Source organism: Micromys minutus, assembly GCF_963924665.1.
Source record: "Micromys minutus genome assembly, chromosome: 6".
NCBI lineage: Eukaryota > Metazoa > Chordata > Mammalia > Rodentia > Muridae > Micromys > Micromys minutus.
The window spans coordinates 74,113,838-74,139,767 of record NC_137975.1 but is presented as its reverse complement, the minus strand read 5'-3'; the positions used below and the strand labels follow the sequence as shown (position 1 = coordinate 74,139,767).

General features: G+C 43.5%; 5 protein-coding genes across 6 annotated transcripts in view; 3 read left to right on the top strand and 2 right to left on the bottom strand.

Annotated features, from left to right (window-relative positions):
- The window catches only part of HFE (homeostatic iron regulator), a 7,215-nt gene extending 1,235 nt beyond the window's left edge, over positions 1 to 5,980 (top strand). Inside the window, exons 2-6 of one of the 2 annotated variants that reach the window (XM_080918316.1) lie at positions 1,146 to 1,409; positions 2,336 to 2,635; positions 3,412 to 3,687; positions 3,813 to 3,923; positions 5,283 to 5,980. In XM_080918316.1, coding sequence (XP_080774442.1) covers positions 1,146 to 1,409; positions 2,336 to 2,635; positions 3,412 to 3,687; positions 3,813 to 3,923; positions 5,283 to 5,323 — 992 coding nt within the window. In that variant the 3' untranslated portion in view covers positions 5,324 to 5,980. The remainder of the gene's footprint in view (positions 1 to 1,145; positions 1,410 to 2,335; positions 2,636 to 3,411; positions 3,688 to 3,812; positions 3,924 to 5,282) is intronic. The other variant, XM_080918317.1, reaches the window with a different exon arrangement.
- A 4,582-nt stretch (positions 5,981 to 10,562) lies between these two features.
- Positions 10,563 to 10,970, top strand: LOC308422123 (histone H4; the record flags this gene model as incomplete). The annotated part of the gene is made up of 1 exon (XM_080918565.1): positions 10,563 to 10,970. One exon carries the CDS (start codon positions 10,563 to 10,565, stop codon positions 10,872 to 10,874), a length of 312 nt encoding a protein of 103 aa, XP_080774691.1. The 3' UTR covers positions 10,875 to 10,970.
- A 1,282-nt stretch (positions 10,971 to 12,252) lies between these two features.
- On the bottom strand, positions 12,253 to 12,867 carry H1-6 (H1.6 linker histone, cluster member; the record flags this gene model as incomplete). The annotated part of the gene is made up of 1 exon (XM_080917844.1): positions 12,253 to 12,867. One exon carries the CDS (start codon positions 12,865 to 12,867, stop codon positions 12,253 to 12,255), a length of 615 nt encoding a protein of 204 aa, XP_080773970.1.
- A 2,892-nt stretch (positions 12,868 to 15,759) lies between these two features.
- Positions 15,760 to 23,529, bottom strand: LOC308421962 (histone H2B type 1-C/E/F/G/I). Its single transcript, XM_080918459.1, has 2 exons — positions 23,099 to 23,529; positions 15,760 to 16,082 (listed from the first exon to the last, which is right to left on the bottom strand). The coding sequence occupies exon 1, from the start codon at positions 23,485 to 23,487 to the stop codon at positions 23,107 to 23,109; it is 381 nt and encodes a 126-aa protein (XP_080774585.1). The 5' UTR covers positions 23,488 to 23,529; the 3' UTR covers positions 15,760 to 16,082; positions 23,099 to 23,106.
- Positions 23,530 to 23,799: 270 nt separating this feature from the next.
- LOC308421305 (histone H2A type 1-B) lies at positions 23,800 to 24,192 on the top strand (the record flags this gene model as incomplete). Its single annotated transcript, XM_080917622.1, has 1 exon — positions 23,800 to 24,192. The coding sequence occupies one exon, from the start codon at positions 23,800 to 23,802 to the stop codon at positions 24,190 to 24,192; it is 393 nt and encodes a 130-aa protein (XP_080773748.1).
- Between the last annotated feature and the right edge of the window lie 1,738 nt (positions 24,193 to 25,930).

The window sequence follows — 25,930 nt, the reverse complement described above, 5'->3', positions numbered from 1 at the left end:
CATAAAATTACTTTGTTGCTATTTTATAAGTATATTTTTTGCTCTTATGAATCATAATGTAAATATTTGATAATGCAAAGCATCTGATATGCCACAAACACACACACACACACACACACACACACACAAGTAGACTACTCTTCTACAGGATCTTTTTCAGTGGGGTTTTGCTGATTTGCAAATTTAAAAGGATTAACAGTCCTTTTCAAAAAGTTGCCAAAGAGCTGTTTAATGTACTTTAATAACCCTGGAATCTGTGGAGCTTTTTGACTAATTATGCACCGGGAAGCAGTGCTTACTGCCAGTTAACTAGCTTAGATCTTTCATCAAGTACAAAGAACATAAACTTAAATCTGATCTTTTTCTTCCTTCCTTCCTTCCTTCCTTCCTTCTTTCCTTCCTTCCTTCCTTTCTTTCTTTTGTTCTTTCTTTCTTTCAGAAACCCTGGGGTGGGGTGTCTCCCTATGTAGTTCAGGCTGACCCTGGACTCACCTGTGCATATCAGGATGAACTCAAAGCTGAGATAACTGTCTCCAGAGTATTAGGGTCAGAAGTGTGAGCCACCACTCTAAGGCAACAAACATTTACGAAGTGCTGGCCCGGTGTCAGGTGCCCTTCTAAGCACTAAGGTTACTCCCTTGATCAACCTTGTTCTAGAATTGAGGGAAAATGATGGGGAAAGATGCTGAGAGTTGACGTCAGCTCCCTTTCCTGGAAGCCCTGTCTGCTGACAGGGTGTCCTGAGTTCCGTGTCAGGACATTCACCAGCATTTTTTAGCCAATATCTGCACTTGAAAATGTTCAGAGATGGAAGTGGAGAAAACCCAGTACCTCTAACTCCTTAGGTCCAGCAGCAACTCCTAGCTCAGCCCCCATAGGTAGAGAACCCCACAGGCTTTCCAGTCTGGGTGGGGGGGTAAGGGGGGGTAAGGGGACTGAGGTAACCTACCCACTCAAGTAGAGAGCATCAAGAAGGTGAGAAGAATAAGAGCAAAGGACCAAAACAACCCGGGCTGTGCAGGGAGGAGAACTGTGTCACTCCACCACAGGGAGGACCCACTCTTTGGTAGCAGAGGCTGTGGAACCTCAGCATCCTGATCCCCCGGCTGCTGGCTGCCCACTGAATGCTCACTGATTTCTCCCAGGTTCGCATTCTCTACGATACCTCTTCATGGGTGCCTCAGAGCCAGAGCACGGGCTGCCTCTGTTTGAGGCTATGGGCTATGTGGATGACCAGCTCTTTGTGTCCTACAACCACGAGAGTCGCCGTGCTGAGCCCAGGGCCCCGTGGATTTTGGGGCAGACCTCAAGCCAGTTGTGGCTGCAGCTGAGTCAGAATCTGAAAGGGTGGGATTACATGTTCATAGTGGACTTCTGGACCATCATAGGCAACTATAACCACAGTAAGGGTATGTGGAGAGGGGAGGCACTTCCCTCAGGTACTAAGAGAATAGCACTGTTTTCCTACCTTGGGGATGTAGTTTGTAAAAGGAATTTTTATTCTGCTAATGTAATTACTGTCTCGGGGGCTCTCTGCCTCCATCTGCCAACCTAGGCCTACTCAGGGAAGCTTCCAGCCTCCGTACTCAGCCTCTGAGACTTGCTGCTCAAGAAAACGACCTTTCTAGCTCTTTCTGAACTCTAGCTGGCTTCTTCAACGCGGATGTTCTGGATCAAACTCCTCTACCAGCTGGTTACGCGGTCTGGCTTCTCTCAGAGCCGCTGGATTGCTCTGCTTGAATTCATACCACCTCTGGCAGTGTTTTCTAATCTTCTGGCTCCTTCTCACTCCTTTACTTGTTCTGGCTTCACCTGTGTCTAGCTTGTTCTCGCTTCAGTTTGTCTCTGCAAAGCTCTGCTGGTAAAACTGCCTCCTCCCCGTCTCTGCGCTGTTTACCCTCACTGTCAACTCCACCACACTGCGCTCCATGAACTCTGCTGTACCCCCCGCACTGTGCCCTCTCCCTCCTTCTTCCTCTTCTTGTGACAGTTGGGTACATCCTATTCTGTCACCTCTCTGATTTGTCACTTTGTCTGCCTCTCAATTAGACATCACTTTCAAACATGGGTGCTTCCTCCTTCTTCACCTTCCTTGTTTGGAATTAAAGTGAGCACTGGGCATGTCTGTATTTCAGCCAGAGGGATTGAAGGTGTGTGCTGAGGGCTCAGCCACACAAACTAGAAACAAGTTCAGATATCCTATAACATATCTTGAAGTCAGAATCCCAGGGTTGGGGTGGGGATGGGGAAGGGAACCAAAGGGGAGATAGCTGTGAGTCCCGGATCATTCAATACTTGGGGATGGTAGAGACGAAACCAACATTTTCATTTCCAGTCACGAAGCTGGGAGTGGTGTCTGAGTCCCACGTCCTGCAGGTGATCCTAGGCTGTGAGGTGCATGAAGACAACAGTACCAGTGGCTTCTGGAAATACGGCTTCGATGGGCAAGATCATCTTGAATTCTGCCCCAAGACGCTGAACTGGAGTGCAGCCGAGCCGGGGGCCTGGGCCACCAAGGTGGAGTGGGAAGAGCACAAGATCCGCACCAGGCAGAACCGGGACTACCTGGAGAAGGACTGCCCCCAGCAGCTGAGGCAGTTCCTGGAGCTGGGGAGAGGGATTCTGGGTCAGCAAGGTATGAATGGGAGTGGAGTGGAATCCCAGGACCAGGTCAAGGATTCCGCCTCTCCCAAGTTTGGGGGAAGCACTTCCTCAATACTAAGATTTTCATTTTAATAGTTTCTAATTTTTTGTCTTCCTTTCTTTCTCATTTTTCCCATCCTTTATGTCTCTGTTTGTCTCTCTGTCTCTCTCTCACACTCTGTCTCTCTCTCTCTCCCCCTCCTTTTCTCTCTTTTTCTTTAGAACATCTCACTTTGTAGCCCAGACTGAGTAACTAAGTATGTAATCTAGCCTGGGCCTCAAATTCAGAAATCCCCCTGCTTCAGCTTTCCATATTTCTAGGATTACAGTCATAAATGACATCTAGCCAACGCCATTAGTTTTGTTGTTGTTTGTCTGTTTGTTGTTTTCTTCTTTAGATAGTCTCTCACACTGTAGCCAAGGATGGTCTAGATCTCCCTATGTAGGCCCAACTAGCCACAAAACACAGCCCCAGCTTCCTAAATCTGGAATTTCAAAGCGTGAACCCACAATTGGGGATGGACTTTCCGCTTCACATTGTGGTGTATAACACAGCTATGAACTACGAAATTAGGGAAATGTCAGCGGCCTGGCCAATGGACCTTGGCATAGAGCGCTAAAGAGAACAGACTGAAGTTTCCCCAATGTGGCACTTCTTCTGGGGAGGGTGTGCTCTTTTTTCCTACTCAGAAAGAGAAGTGAAAATTCCAGTCATCCTGCTCAGGATAAAACAGCCCCCTCCTCATGTACTTCCTTTTTTCCTTCAAGCGCCTACCTTGGTGAAAGTGACCAGCCACTGGGCCTCCGCAGGAACCTCTCTAAGGTGTCAGGCTCGGAACTTCTTCCCCCAGAACATCACTATGAGGTGGCTGAAGGACAATCAGCCACTGGATGCCAAAGATGTCGACCCTCAGAAAGTGCTGCCTAATGGGGATGAGACCTATCAGGGCTGGCTGACCTTGGCTGTGGCCCCTGGAGAGGAGACAAGGTTCACCTGTCAAGTGGATCACCCGGGCCTGGATCAGCCTCTCACTGCCACTTGGGGTGAGGACGGACACCAGGGCAGAGATCATCTGTGGTAGAGGTGCTCCCCTTTGCAGTGAGAGCATGGTCTGCCCTAGGCTGGAATGTGCCGGTCATGGGCTTGAATTTTCGCGTGTTGTTTTTAGAGCCCGTGCCGTCTCGGGCCATGATTGTTGGAATCATTAGTGGGATCACCGTCTGTGCCGTCTTCCTTGTTGGAATTCTGTTGCTAATCTTAAGGAAGAGGAAGGCCTCAGGTGAGCGGGAGCACGGGTGAAGTTCTGTGGTGCATCTTCCTCCAGGACACACTATTCCTACAGGAAATGTGACATCTATAGGAAGCCACAACTGTGCCTTTTGGTTCTGAAACGGCCAGCCCGTCTCAGGGGACGTTTTGTTCAGCTTTCTTTTTCCCAGACAAGAAGGTCCTAAGCAGGAAACATCTAGGCGCTACTGCTGTGCAGGTGTTATTTCAGGTAGAGGGAAATTTAGGGTTAAGAACGCCTCTGGCTAAGTCCCAGAATCTAAATCTAGTGTGGAGTAGAATTCATGACAAGTAAGTGCAGCTAAAGAAAACCCCAAAGGATGTGGGGTGATGTTGGACTAGATGCTCAAAGTATATCGAGAAAGGATATGGAAAAGTGGTGAGATGGTTTGTGACCTTATGTCAGCCAAAGTATGGCCATGAGGTAAAGGCCAGCCTGAGTTGGTTACATTGTGAGACCCTCTCTCACACACACACACACACACACACACACACTCCCACACACTGACATGCCTGCAACAACAATGCTGAGTTGGAGAGTGTATTATAGGCCCTTGTCCCTGACGATGTGTGTCCCTTACTCACAATGTCTTCTTTTTTCCCCCTCTCTGGGTATCTTTAGCTTGGAAAGAACAGAGGGAGACAGAAACAAGCCTACATAGGCCTGTGGAACATTGTGTTCTGGTAACTGGGGAGCTGGTGAAGTCCCAAGAGCAAAAGGTGGACCACGTCTGTGTTCAAGTGAATGGGTTGTGAGGAAGTGAGTTAGGTGACAAAGAAAGCCATTAGAGAGCTACTAAACAGTTCCATTCCGATGGTTATCGCTGGACCGTCTCGACCCGCCAGAAGCTCTGGTAATAACACAGTGACATTTTAGCAATTATGAAAGCTCAGCCTTTGCTTGGCAAACTCCCAACTTACTCCTTTAAGTAAGTCTGACCACCTGACTCTGCCCTGCCACTGCCTGTTTCTTCCTCTGTTGGCAAATATCCCACCTGTGACTCTTACCCAGAATTCCTGTCTCCCCCTGGAAGCTCCTGCTTTGCTATAGGATATTCAGCTTTTTTTTTTTTTTTAAACCAATCAGAAGGTGATGGACATGTCCACAAAACACTGAGACAATAACAATACTGAAGTCCTGCCTGTATCCAGACCTGGCGCAGAAATTAGCATTTGAGTAATAAAAGCAGTCTGTACACAGTACACAGAGATTACCCCGACAGAGAGTAACCATTTCTGAAATCCAAGGGTGTCCTTGGATACCACGATCAAGGAAGGAGGAGGCGGGAAGGCACAGGACAAGGTGATGCCTGGCCAATGATGTCTCTTTTTGGGTCTCTTGTCTTCTCAGGAGGAACCATGGGTGACTATGTCTTAGCAGAATGTGAGTAACCCTGCAGCCTACAGAGCCGCAGCAGAGAGAAGACTCAGTCAAAGGCTCCTGCTCCATTCTAGGACACCGTTGGACCTAACGCACAGAAACTGTCTGTGAACCCTGCTCTGAGCTTTCCCTGTTCATTTTCTTAAGGTGTTTTCTCCAGTTAAGTTTTGTTCCTGAATAATAGTGACTGCCCCAGTTGTCACCTCTCCCTCCAGAACCGGCCTCATGACTCTTAAGCTGCTTCTTGGAGGCATCCTTCATTTCCTCCATCTACCTAGACTGCGTGGGTCTACTTAAAAATCCCCCCTAGATTTGGGGGATACACGATTCATTTCCACATCTGAAGAAGTTATGAACCTTCATCCTGGGAATGCGCACACACGCTTGTGCCAGAATTTTTCATACATATCCTAGGATCCAGGACCCATCTAACTGTCCCTTGAGCCTCTCTGTCTGTTATCTAGTGACTCTTCTGTCACCAATCCCTGGCTTCTCTGCCACTGGATTATTATATGGGTCATCAATGAAGCCACGAAGGCTACACACTGCAATGTGAGGAGTCGCCCTCTGAGAAAATACAGATGTTTGCGTGCATGACCATGGCTGTGTGTTCATATCTGCACAAAGGTGGTGTGAGGTTTTCAAAGGTTCATGGCATATGCATCATATCATCTGACATGATTCCTAAGGAGTACCCTCTCTCCTTGTCCTGAAAACAGACACCGTGAACGATTAGTATAATGAAGTGTAGCCCGCACGGGTTCTGAGGAGGGGCTCAATGCTATGCTCCACTCTGGTCACCCCGCTAAACATAAAACGGGTGTAGACGTCCTGATGAGTCTACGTAGTGGAGGTTATTATCGGCACCTACGGTCCTTTTCTTTAGATGCAAACTGTGTCACAGCTCGCCAGAGATACAGAAAGACAGATGCACACTCTGTACCTCCCACTGTGTGAACGGCGTGATCTGAGTGGGGAGAGGAGTCGATGGCCCTTTTCTTTTCTCCCGGGGCTTCATTTCAGTGAGTTTGACCTACTCGATGGGAAATAGCTGCCAAAGCCAGCCTTCTGCTGTCATGAATCCTTTCAAAGTTGGAGCGGGCAGGGCCTAAGTAGTGACTCCATTCACCAGTTTCCTGCTTCCTCTGGCACCTATCTGTCTGGCACCCTTAAAGCTGATGCCTCTATAATCAGAACCTTAAAGCGATTTCCCTGGCAGCCAATAAATAATCCATCAATCTGTCTCCTCTGAAGGAAGTAAAATGGAAGCTGACAAAGGGCTTGCAGGATTCTTAGAGTTGCTGGGGTCCAGCTGCTCACTGTCGATTCAAAAGCGCAGTCTAGACAACCTAGACATCTCTAGATTTGAGAAAAGATATTCATCTAATGTTAAAAGCCAGGCTCGAGTTTGCGTCCTGTTTGTGTATGTGTATACATCTGTCTGCATGTGCATGCACACGTGTGTGCGCTCACGTCTCCTCCCATATGGCATGTGTTCACCATCTTTATATCTTCCCAAGCGTGCACTTACCTGCATGACTGTGGTGTGAATTCTAGCTTCAAACCAAGTGCCTCAGACTCCACTTTTGTTAATGAACACCGGAGTTGAGCTGAGATGTCAACTTTTTTTTTTTTTTGACCTTTGTATTACCTTTGGTGAAAGTTAGGGGGAAATTTTTTAATTCATTGTTGAAAGCAGATAACCATAGTACCATCATTTCCAAAATGAGTGATGAACTCTCCCAGGAGCTTGTATTTCACCTCCGTATCCCTCTCCTTTAAATGTGTGCGACTGATTCACACACGGTTTGGCAAACATGCCATTGTGGTTTGTTCTACACAGGTTAACTGATATTCTTGTCCATCTTTATAAAGACAGTTACGGCGGATCATTGTATGGACACTTACATCACTTCTGATTTTGGCTCTTCTGGTTTGTTTCTCTTCTAAGTTTTTCAGTTGGGCACTACGGTCCGGGATAGCACTATGTTCACTGTGGGACTCAGGCCTGCCCTAAGCTACAGCTCCGGGCAGAGGGACTGTAATGTTGTACTTTAGTACCCGTGTCTTTTACAATATTTTCACTGCACTCTGATAGGTAGATTGACCGTTTTCCTTTGCCATGTCATAAGCCGTGTTAATCTACTGAATGCACACGGTGATTTGTTCTAAATATCCCCTGTATATAGCAGAAGGCCACAGGCTTTCCTGAACTTTATGTTACAGCTAACTAAGTTATGGTACAATAATTATACAGGACAAATGATATAGTTGCGTTTTTGTGTGTTTTGTTAACACTTCTGACTTTTCCGTAAAACTTTAGGGCCTCCATTGGAAGAATTGAGACTTACCTTTCAAATCTCCCATCTTCCCTCTGGTTAAACAGTAACGAGATGTCGAAGGTAGGAGAAGGGTGCCACCTGGTGGCTCACTTCAGTCAATCACAGTAGTTTGCAGAGGCAACGTGCTGGGCAGGGGCCAGTGAAGGGGCAGCTTTTTTCCCAAAAAGCACCAGATGTGTTAAGCCCGCCCTTAGTGCCAGCAGGAGGGAGCCGGAGACCGATACGTCAGAGCTCACTCATTCTCGGCTACAGAAGCTGGAGGCCAGTGTGTGTGTAGAAGATATCCTAAAAGAGGAAGTCCATGAAATGTACAGAAAACAGAATTCTTTACTAGACCCTGGAAAGGCTGCTATGCCGGGCTGAGGCTTAGTTCTCTGACCTGACAAAAGAACAGAGTGTAGAGAAGACAAAGATCTCTGAGGCTCCTCCCACAGGGACTTGTGCCTGTTGGGGGGTGTGGGGGGTCCTCACTGGAAGCATTTCCTCTTCCCTGGTGCACAGAGAAAAGACAACAGTTCTCTTCCCTGTCTCACAGCACAGCACCAATGCAGCACCCCCTGGACACATTTCAAAGAAAAATGTTACCGGTATGGAGCCAAACTTTCTTATAATGTTACTTTTAAACCAATACCTTTTTAAAACTTACTCCGATCTAAAAATGGTTTTCAAGTGTTCTGAAGAGCTTTAAGCATGAAAGTTGTGTGGACTGACTGACACCTTAAATTTCAAATCTTCCTCAACATTTTGGAGTATGAGTTGTTTGTTCTTTAGTGACTAATCCCTACTCCTTTTACACCTATGCAATGTTTCAGTATTGGAGTGTCTTTTTTTTTTTTTTTTTTTTAGAAAGCAGGCGTACTCTCATATATGCATTGTTTACAATATTACTGGACATCACTTAACCATGCTCTGCCCAGCATGCATTCTGATAGTTCAGGTCTGCTGTTTTTTATTAACTGTCCAAAATGGAGGAAAAGAAAACTAACATTTGAGGGAAAGCTTCTCCACTTCTCTCCCCATTTACCTGGATAAGAATTTGGAATCCCAGTAACATTGTGTGTGTGTGTGTGTGAATGTGTGTGTGTGTGTGTGTGTGTGTGTGTGCGTTCGTGCATGTGCTCGCGTGCATGAGCACATAAAGAGTGTTTTCTAAAGCTGAATAGTTTTCTGTATTGAGAATCAAACCCAAAGTTTAACACATGCCAAGTATGTACCTGACCCCTCCTCCATCTCTTTGTAAAAATAACATTTTAGGTCATTTTATTTAAATACTTGCTAGATGCTAGATGTTCTTAAATGTTAATTTCTCCAAAGATTTCTATGAGGAACACCTTTTTAATCATTGTTAGCTTGTACTTCAGTTATGAAAACCACAGAAATTACTCAACTGGCTGTTTGAAATAGCTAGTTAGAAGTTAGAAAGTGACTAAGTTGGGATTTTAATTTTCATAAAGCAATACTCCAAGTTGAGGAAGCCTATGGTGGAACACTGTTGCTATTTCTTGCCAAACCTCAAAAGGAATTACCACAGCTATGAGGTAGGTGACCTGTGTTGTCCTCTGCAGTAAGGAGTAAATATGCTCAACTTTTCAAAACTAACCATAACCTTAGAAGTTTATCAGAAATATTTTGAAACTTTTTTCCAGATGTGTTTTTTATAATTCATATTTAGCTGGGGCTCCTGGTATAAAGTGTTTGTGATGAGCATATATAACAAAAGACAGGAATTAAAAGTCTTTATTTTGGTCGGCAGGCTTTATTTTAAAAGTGTTATTAGCCATAATAATAATTTTATACTTTACTTTGTCTGTATGAGCAGTTTGCCTGCAGTCATGGGACCGACTGAGATCAGACAAGAGCATCAGATTCCTGAAACTAGACCTGTGCATAATGGTGAGTTGGCATGTACACGCTGGTAACCAAATCTATGCCCTCGGGGTGGAGGGTAAAACATGCTCTTAACCTGGGACCATCTCCTCCTTCCTCATTGTTTAGTTAAAATTTGGAAGTCCAAAATCAATAATAAACGGACAAGGAGACCTACTGTTACTTGCTCTTTTGCCTTTTTTTTAAGGGGAGGGGGGGGATTAGCCTTGTTTTGACATCACTAATCTTATCACAAGCTTCACCAGGACCTTGTAGGCTTTGTAATGACCTTAATCAAGTATTAGCCCTGTAATGTAATTGTCAGCTCCACAAAACAAGTCTTTTCTTAAGTTGAGCAAGCCATGCTGTGATTAATAAGGGCTGAAAGGGAAACAAACTTGGAATCACAGCAGGCAGAGGATAACCGATAACCTAACTTTATCCTTTTGTAGACGTTCTCACAGTTTTTATTTAAAAAAAAAAAAAAAAAAAAAAAAAAAAAAAACTCTTTAGGTCCCTGACTCGGGATACGGACTATGAAGACTGCAGTTCGGGCGCTCAGTTGGAGATGCCTTTTCAATGTTTATGTCTTCCCAAACAAAACTGCCAGGCACTGGCTTAAACTTTACTGCCATCCTTGGAATATTTAACTCACACGGTTTTGGACATTTTAACCGAGTCCTCACAAAGAAACCATAAACTAATTTAATAACAAGACAGGAATAAAAGCAAATGAGAAATAGGATATCTGCTTTGTGTAATAGCCCCAATATCACAGGGAGAAAAGGGGGGACGCAGAACGAAAACGAAGTTTTTCGACAGGATTTAAATCTGGTCTTTAGGAGGCACCGAACACGAAGAATAGCTGGCGTTTGCTAGCCAATGAAAACATTCAGACTGCAATGACTCATCCTGCTTGCTCCACCCCCTTTCAAGGACCTAATTCGAAAACACCGCCTAACGCCTGTGGTTTTCAATCAGGTCCGCAGAACGTCTATTTAAAGAGAGGCTTGCGATCACTTTTCCATCTTTAGCCACAACCATGTCTGGACGCGGTAAGGGAGGAAAAGGTCTAGGCAAAGGCGGCGCCAAGCGCCACCGCAAAGTCCTGCGCGACAACATCCAGGGCATCACCAAGCCCGCCATCCGCCGCCTGGCCCGGCGCGGAGGAGTGAAGCGCATCTCCGGCCTGATCTACGAGGAGACCCGCGGGGTGCTGAAGGTGTTCCTGGAGAACGTGATCCGCGACGCCGTCACCTACACGGAGCACGCCAAGCGCAAGACCGTCACCGCCATGGACGTGGTCTACGCGCTCAAGCGCCAGGGCCGCACCCTTTACGGCTTTGGTGGTTAACCCACTAACACCCTTTACTACACTGTCGCAAAAGGCCCTTTTCAGGGCCACCCACAAACTCAAAGGGAGTTGTTCACTGTCTGAAACTTGAATCTGGAGCCAGAAAGTTAGTTTGAATTTGTTCTGACCTGCTTTGTACTCTGTAGCATTGAATATGAAGTAAACAGTACTGATGCAAACCGCCTTACATCTCGGCTCTGAAAGGTTCCCTTCCATTAAGTGGCCCCATCCGGCTAGATACTGTAGTCTCCTTAGTTTACTCCGTCTGGAGGCTTAAGTACACAAAAACTCTTAGTGACCACCTGTTCATAGTTGTGCTTGATAATTTGAATGCGGGTGGGTGTCCCAGGTTTGCCATCTGCCAAGAGTAGGCGGCTTATTTCCAGGAAGGTGATTTCCAGGAAGCTGTTATGAGCCACATGTGATTCTGATACTTTTTAAGAGCATCAAGTATTCTTGACAACAATCAAGTCACCCTGTTATGGTCTTTTGTTAGTCCTCATACCAAGACCTAAAATAACTAAATGTGAATTTAATATTTGTGGCACTCCATAATGCATAAAACTGCTAAATCACGACTTTAAAAGCTGAGTTATTTACATTCTTCAGCCCAGACTTCCCCAGTACTGTAGTTAGGTTGGAGCATTGAACTCAAGCCTACCACTTTCATAAAAGAAAGAGGTCCTTGATTTTTAATATGGCTCTTCAGTGTCATGAAGCCTACATGCTATTTTCATAAAAACAAAATATTTCAACAATTACTGTTAAATAGTACTAAACTACTTTTTAAGTGGAACAAAAAATCTTTGTTGACACATTGCACAATGCAGAAATTTCAAAGAAGCCTTTGTTACTTGCAAACTACTTTGCTGTATTTTTTTAACCCATCACTCAGGAAATCCTAACACTCCAACTCAAGAAAAAAAGATGTATATAACCTCTAGCTTAATCAGTGAATATCTGGGTTCATAGTGGTGCTATGAACCCCTGGACGCCAGTTACTAGTGTTTTAAAGAGTAAACCAGTATATGGACAGAGTGGCAGCTACTACTGAGGTCATCTCTACCTCCTTTGATATGGTGGCATTTCTAGATTGAAATTCATCTATTTTATATTTTAATGGTGACCTTTATTATCTAGAATGAAAGACATTGTTTCAACGGCAACCTTTATTCTATAGTGTAAAGCCACTAATAGCCAAATTTGGAAATACGCTACACAGAGAGACCTCCAAGGTTTCCACTCTAGGGTTTACACAACAAGTCGACCTGAAGTGACTGCCCACCTTTAACTTTTGTTCAAAGTGCTTGGCCATTTTAAGAAGTATGTGAGTGGCTCTTAAAAGAGCCTTTGGGTTTTTGAAAACTGGCTTTGAAATTCACTTCCTCCCTGCTGCCTTCCTCAGATCAGTCTTGTGCATGACCATCTTTGCCTTCCTAGAGTTGGGGTTGGCTGCCTTCGCTTTGGCGGGGCTTTTGCGCACGCCCTTGGCCCCTTTGGTCTTCCTTCTGCTCCCAGAAGCTTTTGTGGGCGTAGCCTTTGGCTTCTTGACTACCTTGGTCTTATTACTCTTAGGGGATCTTGAGGCCCTGGACAAGCCCAGCTTCTTAGCCTTGGCAGAAGCAGATCTCTTGCCCTTGCCCTTGTCATTCCCAGAAGCCGCCTTCTTGCTGAGTTTGAAGGAGCCTGAGGCGCCGGTGCCCTTGGTCTGCACCAGGATGCCCTTATTCACAAGTCTCTTTAGGGCCAGCTTGATATGGCTGTTGTTCTTCTCCACATCATAGCCCGCCGCAGCCAGGGCCTTCTTCAGGGCAGCCAGGGACATTCCTGCCCGTTCCTGAGATCTGGAAAGGGCCTCAGGAATCAACTTGGAAACCGAGAAACCCCGAGGTTTGCGAGCAGTGGCCATGCCAGGCTTCCTCCCTCGCCTTTTAGGTTTCTCCACAGGAGCTGGAACAAGGGTACTGGAGGCCGCAGGAGCCGTTTCTGACATAGTCCAGAGCTGGTCAAGAACGAAACCCAGTAAGTAAAAGATGAGCCAACAGCACTGGGGGGGTCGCGGGGGGGGGGCCTTATATAGAGCAGGGCGCGCTGTGATTGGTGCATCCCCAGGCGCCTCCCCCGCCCCTGAAGGAAGGGCATTTGTGTTTCTTTTCCCCCCAAAAGTAGAATCTTGCTTATGTGCTCGCTGCAGAATCGCTCAGGTTATGACACCAAGTGACCCACGGGGACTTGGATTCCACCTGACGTTTTACCCTTTATTGGCAAATGTTCCTGCATGCCAGAGCTAGTGAGAAAAGCCCTTGATTTTCAATCAAATTCAAGAAGAAGAAGAAAACTTTCTCTTTTCCTTGCTAATTCAAAAGTAACTTTTAGTAGAAAATGTATCCAACATCTTGGGAGGGGTCTTCTAGATATGTGGCTTCTAACTAGTGAAGAAAATCAATTGTGCAGGCCCTAATTCTCACTGAAACCATTTATATACGTGACGGAAGTAACACAGATGCCTTGACTGTCTCAATGTGGAATTAGACAGTGTTCCTAGAATTATCCCAAAACTCCAAGACGAGGTCTTCTTGAACGGAGCATGGCCTAATAAACACTCCACAGAGCATGTGAGAGGCGCCCTATTCCCCTGAATCTTAAGAGGGCGGCTTCGGATGAGGTTATAAACATCTTACCAATGGCAGCAGTGTAGTCAACTCCACCAGCCTCAAGGCTGTTATCAACGGAGTTTGCTCCTCCTTTCCAACTAAACACTGCCAATAGCCCACTTCCTATGTCTTATCTACCTCTAGATGGACAGATGCAGTGCCCACCCTTGATTATAAAATTATAAAGCTGGAATCACGGTTCACAATCTCTTAACATGGCTGGGCTGGCAAATGTGCCTGCAGATGTGTTAGAGAGATGTTCTTTCCAGATCTTTAGCCATGGAACACGTCCGGAAATAAAAGTGCCCACAGCGGGGCATGGTGGGAGTTTGGAGGTCACCTTGGGCTAGAAAACAAAAAGCAGAAGAAAGGAGGGGACATGATACTCAAGTATAAGGGGGGCATTCTCCAGTCTATGATGGAGAACGCTCAGACAGGGTAGTGTCGTATCAACTGAAGTAGAGCACATAGCCCAAGGCAGCAGCCATAAACGTTGAGTTCTGTCTGGAGATGCCTGCTCTTGTGAGGCAGGGATCTCAATTTATACTACAGAAAAGTTCAAGATAATATGAGGAAAAGTTGCTAATTAAGAAAAAAAATGAGGGTGGGTAGGTGCCTCTGTCTCAGGTAAAAGTTTGTGCTTCTGTCCTAACAGTTAATTAGCTAGGCCTGGAGTGCCACACTGTAACCCTAGGTACATGAGAGACGATCCAAGTTCAAAGCCTGGGCTGTAGAGTAAATGAATTTCATAATTCACTGTCCCCAAATAAAAGACAAGCAGAAAGCACTGGGGATGAGTCTTGGTAGTAAAGCACCTGTCTAGCATGAGATAGAGCCTACATTCAACTCTATCACTGCAGCTGTGTGTGTGTGTGTGTGTGTGTGTGTGTGTGTGTGTTTTGTGAGTTTTGAACTGACATTGATCAACAATGTTTAAAGTTTAATAAAGCAGTTTAAAATTAATGAAATGTTATGAGATGTTACTTGTTTCCTTGTTTCTCTTCAAGAATTTCCTTTTACGAATGAACTCACAGGGTTGTTCATGAGAAACATGTTTAGGGATAACAGGGCAGGGCAGGTGTTGGTGCTCAAAGTTTGTCCTTAAGCAGTTTGTGAGTTGTCTTGGTACTCTTGTTTAAGATGTTTATTTATATTGAAACTTGAGTTTCAAATGGTGAAAAACATAAACTAGACCTTGGAGTTGAGGTTGAGGTAAAGGTTTCTCCTGAATTTCCTGTCTTTCGTTCTTAATCACCAGAGCTCAGGATCTCAGCCCAAGGAAATCCCACTAGAGCTGTTTTCAATAGTACCTAAATATTTGTGTAAAAAGATGGGCTGATTACTCTCTGGCTCAAGAGCCATCAGAAGGTCACGAATATTAGACATTCTGCTATACTATTTATCTAGATTTTATGTATTTTGCATAAATATCAGTAACACTACTGGTGAGGACTGAATGTATAAGGTTGGGGCTCTCTTGCAGGAGCCTCAGAATTCCAAAGGCAGTTAGTTTCTAAGGAGACAATATGGGGGAAAAATCTACATTTGAAGTATTTCTGAAATAAAAACTGAAGGCCGAGAAAGCAAATTTCTGGTTGCAAGATGACAAAAAGTCTTTCTCTATTTCTCAGGAATGCACTGGCATGTGCTCTCAAATTTAGTGAAGATTTCTATAATTAAAAATCCAGAAAAAAAAAACACTTAGATTTATATTTTGCCACAGGCAGCTGAAAAGAACCATTAAAAACAAATCACATACACAAAGCTGTTCAGGTTTGTTTTGTTTCCCAGTGTGACCAAGACCGTTCAACTCCCAGTCTTCTTGCCCAGGGCTCCTCAGCAAGTGGTTACAAGTCACCACCTCCACCTGTCCCCAACCCTCCACCCCAACCCTCCTCTCTCTCCTTTTCTTTTTGAACAACAGTACTAGAGATCCAGCACAGGGCCTTCCACACAACACAATGCACTCTAGATACATTCTTAGTCTATCCTTTTCAGTTGCTTGATCTTCCCCTCAAGTTAAAAAAAAAAAAAAAAAAAAAAAAAAAAAAAAAAAAAAACTGAAGATTTATAAATAAAGATTTGTGATGTGTACATTCTATAACCCCATAAAAATAGGGCCTTAGAGTAACTAAAAACACAAAGCAATTACATAGGTATTGATACATAAATCATTTCCTAACATACTAGTTACTTAAAATTACATTCTTACAACATGATATAGCATGATGCACGTTTGCTTTACATGACATATTTATTATATATCCATCGTACATATCCACACATCACAAGCACTTACAAGTTTTCTCTTGCTAGGAGCATTTTTGTTTTGCTAAGAGTATTTTATTTTCTACTTATGTGTGTCTTCCTTATCACTGGTTTCTACAGTGAACATTTTTATAGAATTTCTAGCCAGATGCTTATCAGTTGACCCTTGAGCTTTGAAAACTTGGCGGTTAATCTGCTGGCATCAACCATCTTCACTGTCCCGTTTGTCAGAGGATACAGCGTCCAGCACTGACAAGTGGTAGGAACGATGTCAGGTCTACTCCTCCTGTAGAGAGAGAGAGAGAAAGATTGACTCAGCTATCCTGCAGGTGCCTTCTGTTCTCCCTGAAGACACAACAATGGTGACTAGCTTTCAGGGGTTTTTCTTAGCGATTGGGGAGCGTTCTGAGAAGCCTACAAATACCATTCAGTGGTTTTCTCAGCATAGCCACATTTTGCCGTCACTACTGCTACTCCCCTCCTGATGATAGGAAATGAAGTTCAGCAACAAACTGATTTGCCCAGGTGTCATTAGATGCTGGGCCTATGCAGTAAAACAACCCGGATTTGTCTAATTAGTGATCTCTGAAAGTTCCCTTTGATGGAAGCCTAGGAATCTGTCAGATGCAAAAAGAGAGTGCAGGTTGTTCCCACCCAGAGCTGTGGGTGCCTGTGGGAACACTGGTGTCACCAGGAGCCCTGTGGAGCTGCCTGTGCAGGCCTCCAAGTGTTCATGTACGAGAACAGTTTGAAAAGACGGTGTTTGTTATTCCCACATTAGGCAGGCATTGGGTTTCCAGAAACCTCCATTTTCTCAAATGCTCATGCCTTCAGGCAGCTGCTGGGGAGATGAATTCTACCTTCCTGTACAATAAATAAAAGTATCTGATAAAAAAGTTCCCCCTCATGCTTAGTCTAATGAGGGGTGTCATGCGTTTTTATTCCCAGTTGTTCTTAATAAATAAACACAGGTACATCTTCAATCCTGCTTTCTACATGCCCCAGCCCAGTGAAGGGAATGCATAGGAAATGTATGCAGGGTTTGCAGGATGCACAACCCCCTGTGGGCTGGCATCTTAGTGTGGCAGGGAGTGTGCTGGAAGTTAAGCTCGTCAAGGTGATTGGGACGCTCACGTGACCCACGCTGCCATCTCACTCTAGAAAGACCTCCGTTCATGACACGTTTTGCAGACACTTACAAAAAAGTAGCAAAAGCTGTTCTTTGGTGGCTGCTGGCAAGCTTCTGTCAGCGGGAGCCTGGTAACAGTAGATCTCCAAAGGAAGGCACTTTCTGGTTTTGTCACCTACACCTGCACACGTGTACAGCAGCACGAAAAGTATAGAATGCCTGTTTTTCAATGTATTTAAATTCAACTGTCATGTATGTGTGCCTACTGTGTGGGAAACTGGGTGATCTGCTCTGGGAATACTGTGGTAACTAAATCAAAGAACAGGAACAGAGTCTACTGAGGTTACCGACAAGTCATCACAAGTCCAAATTGCACAATGCTGTCTGGAGCAGTTGGGAAGAGGTGGTTTAGATGCTGCCTTCAGATGCCTTCAGAGTGGGGAAGAGTTTGCCGCACAGAAGGAAATGGGGACGATTCAAGAGATCCAGCAGTTGAGGAAGAGGGCTGGGGGTGTGCCTGTGATAAGTAAAAAGGCAGAGCAGACACAGAGAGGTGCACAGAGGCTGTAAAGAACAAGCCCTTCCAGCCCCTTGTGTCCCAAGTGTTTGTAGAGGGTCCTGACGGCAAAACAAGAGCCATTTTAGGCCTCGCCAGAAACACCCACAATGCTGTGTGACGAGCCCATCGTTCATTCACTTAATATTTGACTGAATAAACTTCCTCTTTATATTTACAATTGACTGGGCAAAAAAAAAAAAAAAAAAAAAAAAAAAATCAGCCTTTGATTCTTAAGGGTCTAGAACCATCAACACTGTCTTTACACAAAACCTCCAAAAAGTGCATCTCTAATGGACACTTGCAACTGGCAGTGTTTGGGGGCTTTTGTCCGGTTTTCTAGTCCATATTTTGGAACCTGAATCATCTGTGTAGAATTCCTAAGCAATTTTATAATATGTATTACACATGTTTAGAATTTTACCCTTATTTCAGTTTACTATAGTTCAAAAGTGTATATGAAACCTATAGCCTAGTATCCATAACCCCAACTGTTTAAGAAAAATCTAACAAAAAATCTAAAAAAGCATTGCATATTTGTTGAAAATTAAAATGGCCAACTTTTCTAAGTTTGACCAATTCGAGTAGAGGAAATGTAAGGAAAATTATACCTAAGAAAATAGAAAGGAGAAAGAAAAATCAGAGTAAGACTAAAGATCTATTTCTTACTTTCTTGTTACTGTGACAACGCAGGGGAAGGAAGGAGGGCTTACTGTGACTCTGGGTCCTGTGCATCACGGCAGGGCAGGCTGTGAGCCTGCTGGCCATTCTGCATCCAGAACCTCAGCTCATGGGATGGCACTGCCTCCGTCCAGGGTTTAATCTTTCCAGACATGGCCTCGTAGACACACTCTGTTAGGTTTCCATGGTGACTGTAAATTCCATCAAGTTGTTAATCTGTTTTATTGGTTGCTCCTGAGTTCACTTTAGTGTTGGGGAATGGGATACAGCTGAGGAAGCCTAGGATTGCAGGTCAAGAATATACTGAGTTGCCTCCTTTTGATAGGATTGTCCTCTCAGAATGAGACAAGCATTGTCATTTCAAACCAGGCCATGAACTTTATATATTCTTCATGTTGTACATTAGGATTTAGGTCGACATAATTCTCAAGAGAGTGAAACACTCCACTTCTTTTACCTATTTATGTTTTAAATGATATGTTATGATTTAATTTTATTTTATTTGTTATTATATTTGCATTATTTATTATTATTATTATTATATCATTACATACTATATTATTATACAAAATTATTATATTTTATGATGTAATTTTAATTTTGCCCGCATATTACTCGCAGAACTGGTGCCAGTGGACACTAGAAAGTGGTATCAAATGCACTGGAATTAGTGTTACACTGTGTGGTGAGCTGACATGTGGGTGCTGGAATTTGAACCCAGGTCCTCTAGAAAAGGAGGCACTTGACCACGGAACCTCACCCCCAGCCCCAGACACTTCTTTTTCCACTCAGAGCTTAAGGGTCTTAAGATTCACTTCCCTTTTCCTAATTTATAACCAACCACAGTACCTAATGCTTGGCAAGATGGTTTTTTAGCAACTAAGTAATTGAGTTTATTGTGTTTTGAAGAGAAGGTCAAAAGCAACTATGTATTTGGCTCAAGTGAGCTTGGCCACACAGGGTGCACAGGGTGAAGGTTCACATAAAGGAATTTTTAATGCCAGGAATGTGGGATTAACTGCTGAATCTAAACTACCTTGGGGGAAAATTGTTTTAAATCTCTTTAGGAATGTTCCTAAAGAGATTATGTGTTAGGGGGAAAAATGCATTTTCTTACAACCTGACATTTCTATCTTAACTCTATAATTTGTAACTGTAAAATTCTATCTCTCAATATGATAGATGAACGCTTCCCAAGATTTTGATATTGAGCTGTAAATTCTTTTAATATAAGAATGAAAGTGTATAAACTTTGTCAATAGCAGACAGTAGCATACAGCAGATGGACAGATTAAAGATTTAACCTTGACCTGGAAATGCGGCCTGAGGGAGCACAGGTTCTCGCTACCAAGCCTGCAGAGCTGAGTTCAATCCCTGGGAGCCACAAGGTGGACGGAGAAGGCAGACTCGCAAAAAAATAGATAAAATGTGATTTTTAAAAGAAAAAAAGACATATTTTTGACCTTTCCCTAACAATTTTCATTTTTACCTATCTTACATTGAAATTCTAAGTCCATAATATTAAAACTGGCAATATGCTTTTCCCATCAAAACAAAACAATAGTCTTTAGGTTCTTATCTTCTTCATTGCCACTTAGCGAAGATTTTCCCCAGACCCCAAAGAAGACACTGCAGCGCTACAGTAGTGAGTCGTATTCCTTCCACAAGGCCAGCACTAGTGGTGCCATTTTCCCCAGGTACAGGTAAGACTACAGAGGCACAGAAACTGTAAGTGATTGGGCTTAAATTCAATCCCAGGGGCTTCACCTTTCCCTCCTAGAACAGTGGGTTGCAGCATACTTTTGTGAACCAGTTCTCAGTTCAGGGTTCTTCATTTAATGTTCCCTTCAGCCTTCAACCCATCTTTCTAATTATTGTACTGTGCAAGGTCAGGACAGTGTCATTTGCTAATACCTCAAGGACATTCCTTCCATTAATGATTAGCACACACTTCCTTGTGTGCTGACTACAGACACACGCCACCAGCACCTCTGGCATTTTTAAACACAAGTCCTGAAAAGTAAACTTTGGTCTTCATATAACACTTTACTGACTGAGTTATCTCCTAGGCACTCTTTTTTAAACAATTTTTAAAGAACTGATCACAAGTAGACAGTCCCTGGGAACTCAAACACAACTGATTATTACTTTACAGTGTAAAGGGAATTGGTTGTTACCAAGAGATAAACAAGAAAAACCTCAAAATAGGTTTTTTGATGTAAAACTCATCCTGTCAAATTTATTATTTAGAACTCCATTTGTATTATTTATTTATTATTGGTAATTTAACTTCCTTAAAACCTCCAGTAAACATAATTATTATCTTGTATGCGTATTTGTTTTCCTCAGTAGCTAGGAAACGTGGTAGCAATTTTAAAAAACCCTTAAACAAAGCCAGTAGTCTGTCTCCCTATAGATACATTAACAAGTCCCAGTCCCACGCCTGCCTGGCCCTCCAGGCCCATGGGAGAGCCAGTAGCTTTCACTCCTACAACTCTAAAGTGTCAAAAGCAAGAATGGTCTCACCAGTTTAAATCAAAGAACAGTGTTTTCTAACCTGCTAAGCACGACTTGTTACAACCTATGTAACAACAAGAGACTTGTTCAGACCAAACAGTTCAATGTCTTAAGTTTTGTAACCTCTAAATTAGAAATTACATAGTATCTAATGAGGAAGCACTAATTCATTGCCTTTAAGATTCATCTAAGTTCTTCAAGTAATTATTTGCCAGGGAATTCAGTGTTTAAGCTGACATGTTGAGTCTTTGCCACTTGTTATTTAGGTTTTTATTCCATTTTTAAAATTACTTTATGATTTGACTTAGTTCAATGCATATTATTTATATTAAAAGTGATTTTTATCAACAAAATAAATTTAGTAGGAAAAGTTGGTAAACTTAAGGTAGCCTTTTTTATATATGCAATATAAACTGTAATCTTTTATATTATAATAAAAGCTCCATTTTAACACAACTAAACCAAAAATCAAACTATTAAGTAAACAAAAAATGTACAAATGCAATTAGAACTACGTGAGTTATAATCCAATCTTAGGGGCCACACCTTAATTTAATGCCTAAGAATGTAAAATAATTTATAATCATTAATGGTTTTCAATTAATTAAAGTCAATATACTTTTAAAACCCCTATATAAAAACCAGTTTATACTTGAATCACATTATGGTTTACTTATTTCCTGCTGGGAGAGCAAATATGCTCAAACTTACTTGTATTCATAAAAGAGGAAATATTCACAGCAGTTATGCAAGTTAGAGAAGTTAACTGGAAGAATAGAAAAGACTAAAGGTCAATGAACATAGACATGGGTATCTACTGAAGTATTCTGACTAATGAGACAGAAGTCTGATTTTTTTAAGTCAGAGGTCCTGTCAGGAGAGCACTATTCATAACAGGAGTGATTCTCTAGCACCATTTCAAATTTGGTAGAGCATTCATTCTATTATTATGCCATTTCCCTTATAATAGACTCATTAAGGTTCAAGTAATACGGTTTTATACACCGTAGAATCAAACTTTCTGTCTCAGCAGGCAAGTTGATGCTGTTTCTCACTCCCCGCTGGAAGCTTACAATAAAAAGAACGTCAGTCAGGCACTGAATTACCAAATCATGAATTTTAGAAATGTTGAGACAAGATACTGTTTCAGTGATGTCTTCTTGTCTGGAACTCTCCTGTTTGCGTCTATGCTTCGTTAAAATCAACTTACTGGTGGCAGCTATTTTATATTTATGTTCTCTCATTAATCATGATATTTTTGAACTGACAGCCATCTGAACTCATAAATACCACACATCACACACATACACACACACACACACACACACTCACACACACACACACACACACACACACACACACATACACACACATACACAGAGTGTAGGGAAGCAAAAGACAGACAGACTTAGAAATTGGAAGATTAAAAAAAAGACAGGACACACTAAGAAACATGAATCTCACCAAAGGCCAAAGTGAAAATCACCAACACTTAATTGTTGTCAAATGTAAAGTATCAATCCATTTCAACCCTAGAAACCCTTTATGCACTTCTGTGACTCGTGTGTGGGTTTGGGGCAACAATTCATTCGAATGCAAACAGAACAAGGAGAGTAGGACAATAATAAAGAGACATAAGACCCCAGAAGGCTGCTAGGTCACAATGTAGTCCTAAACTATCTAAGCAGACCTTTTAGAAATAAATGATGTGGGTAGCATGGGGTTAACTCTATCAGAGAAGAGAACAAGCCACGATACTGTTTCTTCGAACAGGCAAGAAAGAGCTTATAAAAGAAATAGGTCCCGAGGGAGTGAACTGAGCTTGAATACACCCCGTATTTATGGCCAAATGTGTTCAGTGGGCAATTAGGGCTAGGGAAATACTACCCCTTCAAGTAGACAAAGGAATAAGTACGTTTTATTATATTCTACCAAGATATCAAAAACTGACCATAAATAGTACCGTGATCTATGCTAAATCTACAAAAAAAAAAAAAAAAAAAAAAAGCCTGTACTTTGTGAGAGGATCCTCCGGTTTACTTTTAGAATGAAAGAAAATTGGGAAGTACTTCCTAAAATAAAACCTGAAACAACTACTGCTTAATGAGAAACTCCCTGTAATGGCCTTCTGGGGTCAGTCATCCTTTCTACAACTTCGTTCTGGTGGACTTACTCAGCCTCACCGGAAGTGACGTCTACATGGCTACGCCTGAAATTCTTCCTATGAAACATTTCAAACAAAATGGTTTTGGCTAAATGCTAACCAACTAAAACTGGTAAGTTAAACACAAACTACAAATCATTTAAACTGTTAGGGTTGCATTTAGATAAAACCGAAACAGTGTTCGGACACAGCTCCCTCTTTGAGAAAGTGGGTGGCTCTGAAAAGAGCCTTTGGGAATTGTCAATGGAAGCTTACTTGCAAGATTACTTGGAGCTGGTGTACTTGGTGACCGCCTTGGTGCCCTCGGACACCGCGTGCTTGGCCAGCTCCCCGGGCAGCAGCAGGCGCACGGCCGTCTGGATCTCCCGGGACGTGATGGTCGAGCGCTTGTTGTAATGCGCCAGGCGCGACGCCTCGCCCGCGATGCGCTCGAAGATGTCGTTCACGAACGAGTTCATGATGCCCATGGCCTTGGACGAGATGCCCGTGTCGGGGTGCACTTGCTTCAGCACCTTGTACACGTACACCGAGTAGCTCTCCTTGCGGCTGCGCTTGCGCTTCTTGCCGTCCTTCTTCTGCGCCTTGGTCACGGCCTTCTTGGAGCCCTTCTTCGGGGCGGGAGCGGACTTCGCGGGTTCAGGCATCTTCTGATATCCGTATACCGGAAGCTCAGTGTGGGTTGGAAACGGACTTCTCCTACTTATAGGGCGTTTATGCTAATGAAGGATTTAGAACGAGTCTTAGCTAATTGGAAGAAGAAAAATCAGTGGGGTCATGGGTGGACTTATGCAAATGAAGTCTTCAGATACAGATTTTCTATTGGCTACATTACTGAGCTGTCTTGTAACCAATCAAGTAGTAGCGTTTAGTACCCAGGCGTCCACTATAAAAGCAGCAACGTTTGGCCAGCTTTAGTCCTTACTTTTGCTATTTAGGGCTTCTGTAATACTACTACCATGTCTGGACGCGGTAAACAGGGCGGCAAGGCTCGCGCCAAGGCCAAGACCCGCTCGTCCCGGGCCGGCCTGCAGTTCCCCGTGGGCCGCGTGCACCGGCTGCTCCGCAAGGGCAACTACTCGGAGCGCGTGGGCGCCGGCGCCCCGGTGTACCTGGCGGCCGTGCTGGAGTACCTGACGGCCGAGATCCTGGAGCTGGCGGGCAACGCGGCCCGCGACAACAAGAAGACGCGCATCATCCCGCGCCACCTGCAGCTGGCCATCCGCAACGACGAGGAGCTCAACAAGCTGCTGGGCCGCGTCACCATCGCGCAGGGCGGCGTCCTGCCCAACATCCAGGCCGTGCTGCTGCCCAAGAAGACCGAGAGCCACCACAAGGCCAAGGGAAAGTAATTAAGACAACAGGATTTGCGGTAGCTTCAAACAAAGGCTCTTTTCAGAGCCACCACTGTTTCAAAAAAAGAGTTGGACAAAAATGTGCTGCTGACATAGTCCTGAACCTGGTGGACTTTAGAAAAGTATTAGTGACTGCTTGCAGAATTTCCAGTGATAACTATTATATTACCGCCTGAGATACTTACGGGTAGTAACGAATATTATCTCAACCTCGGTGTTTTCCAGTTTAGTAAAAAGCAAGTTTAAGTTGGGATCTCTGTCCTCAACAATGGGAGTAGGAGTTATTTAAGAACCTTAGAAAAACTCCCAACTTCTGTGTGCTTGGTCTCACCAATTTTTTTCATCCGGGGAGTATTGCTTGGGTATGAGCAGGTAATGAGGGTCAGGGAATCTCGGTGGTCAAGGGTGTCTCTAGAAAGATTGGCCAAGCACAGGAGCCACATAAAGATATCTCATGGCACTCCACTGAAGCATTCAGGTTGAAACCATTTTGTTCCCAACGTTTAAATCTACGTGTGCAGTACAAATATTCTTGGCTGGCTGGCTTATTTCCTTTTAGAGACAAGATTTCTCTCTGTAGCCCTGGCTGTCCTGGAACTCACTTTTTAGACCAGGCTGGCCTTGAACTCAAATACCTGGCTACCTCTGCCTAAGGAGGAATAATTCAATGCACAACCATGCCCTGAGTGTTGTGTTTCTTTGTTTGCTTGTTTTAATTTAAAAAATCGTCCTGGCAGTAAAAAAAGGTTCTACGATCATACCACCTAAACGTTACAGCTTTTAGCAGATAAACGGTGTCAGACCCAGTTAATACTGGAATCAGAGACCACCTAGAAACACTGGGTGCTGTGGGCTTTAAAAAAAAATAAATAACATGAAAAAAAGAGTTTTCTGAGCTGTTTGGGATGAGACCCAACCTATCTGAGTACTACATAACTAAGGCTGGCCTTGAACTCCTGAGTTTTCTGCCATCATTTCTCAAATGTTAGGAATACAGGTGTGTGTCAACATGCCATACTGAGGGGAAAAGGCATCGTTTGTTTATGCTGGGTCTCTGTACCCCAGGCTCCCCTCAGATGTGCTAGGCACTGACTCTGTAGTGTATACCCTGAAATTAGAGAGCACAGCCTAATCGAGACAAATGGCTACTTGTTAAGCACCACTGCATGCCAGGTACATGTGTGCTCCTCACCAATTCTTGTACACCAACAGTCAAAAGCAATGCTATCAGTATTGTAGATGTTTTGATGAAAAACAGAATAGAGCCAAAAGAAGTTAACTAAGTCCCCGTGATTAGAAAGCCAGCACTTCAAATGCTTATATTTTCTAACCATCCTTGCCTAGGAGATTATTGGAGGAAAAGTTTCAATAGTACAAAATGATCACATAATGCGTAGCCTTTATTATATAGAGGATTGGACTATATAACAAAAAGTTACTTAATTACATCCTAAACTCTATAAAGTACTGGAAGGGGAAAAACGTATTCAGGGTACAAAAAGATGAAACAAAGAGTCTTGATAAGATGGGCAAATGGTTTCCAGGATCTACAGGAACTGTTTCCATGTGGTAAGGTAGGAGATGAAATAGGGAAGACTTGAGAAGTTCACAGCTCCAAGTTCCTAAAACAAAATTTGTATTTGAACGTTAGTGAATGGATACATTGTAAACATTGTTAACCTTTTTGTTTTCATCTTCATCCTGAGGTCTCCCGTGAATGGATACATTGTGAACA

Coding starts and splice junctions, on each gene's coding strand:
- LOC308421962 (XM_080918459.1), bottom strand. CDS start 23,487: ATGCCTGAACCCGCGAAGTCCGCTCCCGCCCCGAAGAAGGGCTCCAAG.